The sequence below is a fragment of the Perkinsus marinus genome, assembly GCF_000006405.1.
Source record: "Perkinsus marinus ATCC 50983 genomic scaffold scf_1104296929662, whole genome shotgun sequence".
NCBI lineage: Eukaryota > Perkinsozoa > Perkinsida > Perkinsidae > Perkinsus > Perkinsus marinus.
Genome location: NW_003216376.1, coordinates 1 through 1,731, shown reverse-complemented (window position 1 = coordinate 1,731; position 1,731 = coordinate 1). Strand labels below are relative to the sequence as shown.

The 1,731-nt window shown below is 55.1% G+C and overlaps 1 protein-coding gene across 1 annotated transcript; it reads right to left on the bottom strand.

The window, feature by feature from the left end:
* Window positions 1-66: 66 nt before the first annotated feature.
* Window positions 67-1,447, bottom strand: Pmar_PMAR004918 (conserved hypothetical protein; the record flags this gene model as incomplete). The annotated part of the gene is made up of 1 exon (XM_002787249.1): window positions 67-1,447. A coding segment is annotated over one exon (1,381 nt), but the record flags the coding sequence as incomplete, so codon positions are not given.
* Between the last annotated feature and the right edge of the window lie 284 nt (window positions 1,448-1,731).

Genomic DNA, 1,731 nt, shown 5'->3' with positions numbered 1-1,731 from the left:
ATCGTTTCTGGATCTGCGGGCAAGAGGCAAGCAGTTCTACTATGAGACGCTCGAACAGCTTGCTACCTGAACCGACCAGGCAGATTGGCCTCCAGCCGTTAGGCTTGGTGGGGTCCCTGCCGGTCTTATGAATGAAGATCCCTTTAGATGACTTCCACCCATCGGGATATATACCAGTCTCAAGAGCTTCAGTGAACTGGGTACACCAGTTGTCCTTCAGCACCTCGAGAGTATCGAGAATGATGCCATTGGTCACATCATCCTTTCCAGGGGCCGCGCTTCTCCGTAGACCATCGGCCGCCTCTCTGAGCTCAGAGTAGGTGACCGCCGGGATGGGATCGGTTTGCGGCGGTAGAACCAAGGCATCGACCTCCGCAGCCCTTTCGGGATCACGGGGGAAGAGCCTACGTAGGAGGAAGTCCGCTTGATTCACTCCATGCGGGCATATGGCCGCAGGAGGAATTCGGGGACAACCTCGTTCAACACAACGAGAGTAGTGCCGCAGATCCTTAAAGAATCTACGAGCAGCTGCTCCCTTGGCCTCTTTGACAGCGGCACAGAACTTACGTCTGGCAACGTCGCGGATTTCCCGATAATGCGCCGTGGAAGGTGCATCCGGGCCGTTTAACCTTTTATGGCGGTAGAACGTCCGCTGGGCCCTTTTAAGCTTCGCCTTCAGCCTAGACAGCTCGCCCGTCCACCAGGTGGTGTCAGAGGGGGCTGGGGCTTCGGGCGTAAATTGTTTTACCAAGGTGCTCAAGGAATCTGTGATACCCTGTAAAGGAGTATCAGAGGGAATCCGAGAAGCACCGTCCATAACCTTGGCTATATCTACGAGGCGATGGGCCAATCGCGGGAGCACAAGATTGCCACCCTGGCTGTCTACCTCTGTGTAGAGTAACCTGTGGTCTGACCCGCAAAGGTCGTCCACTAGCTCCCATCGGGGCGAGATGCCGTCTCTGGGAGTACCGTACAGTAGGGTGAGATCAATCCAGGAGTGATACCGCTCGGATTCAAAGGTTGGTAAGGATTCGTCATCATTCAGAATCCGAACGCCTTTCTCCAGGCACCAATCTACGAGTGACTCACCACGCTGCCAGGCCTGCCTACGCAGGTTGCTAGCAGTTAGCTCTGAGCCCCAAGCTATGTGCCAAGCATTAGCATCGACACAGATGTAGAGCGGGACGGACACAGGCCATGTGGAAAGGACCTGGTCAAGCTCAGAGAGCGCCAGTTCCCTCCTAGGCATATCCGTGCCGTGAAGGTACCATGACGCTATACCATAGTTGTTTCCCTTGACCACAACAAGGTCGCGGGAAGCAAAAACCGTGTGGCAGGGGATGCCACGCTTGGACAATATACAAGCCTCCTCGTTCTTACGTAAGCCGTGGTATTGGTAGCCAACGAGCTTACGGGAAGCGGAACAGGGTTCCTGGAGGCAGACCATGTCTACGAGAGTGCTATGCAGCCGTGGCAGAAGTAAATTCAACGCCAGCAGCCGATGACCTTCATTATGCTGTAGAATCCTTATCATTGACAAAAGGCGGCATTTCCGAAGTCAGTACGGCCCCATTGCCGCCTAGCAAAGGCGGCTAAGCTCTCACATGCGCCATCCGTGCACTCGTGGTCCACCTTTCGGTGAACTCGAGTTTCAGGATGAGATGCGTTGAAGTCCAGGCAGTTCGCGCATTTCAGCACCGGCCTGTGATGGACTGAGCCGTACAAGCTTGT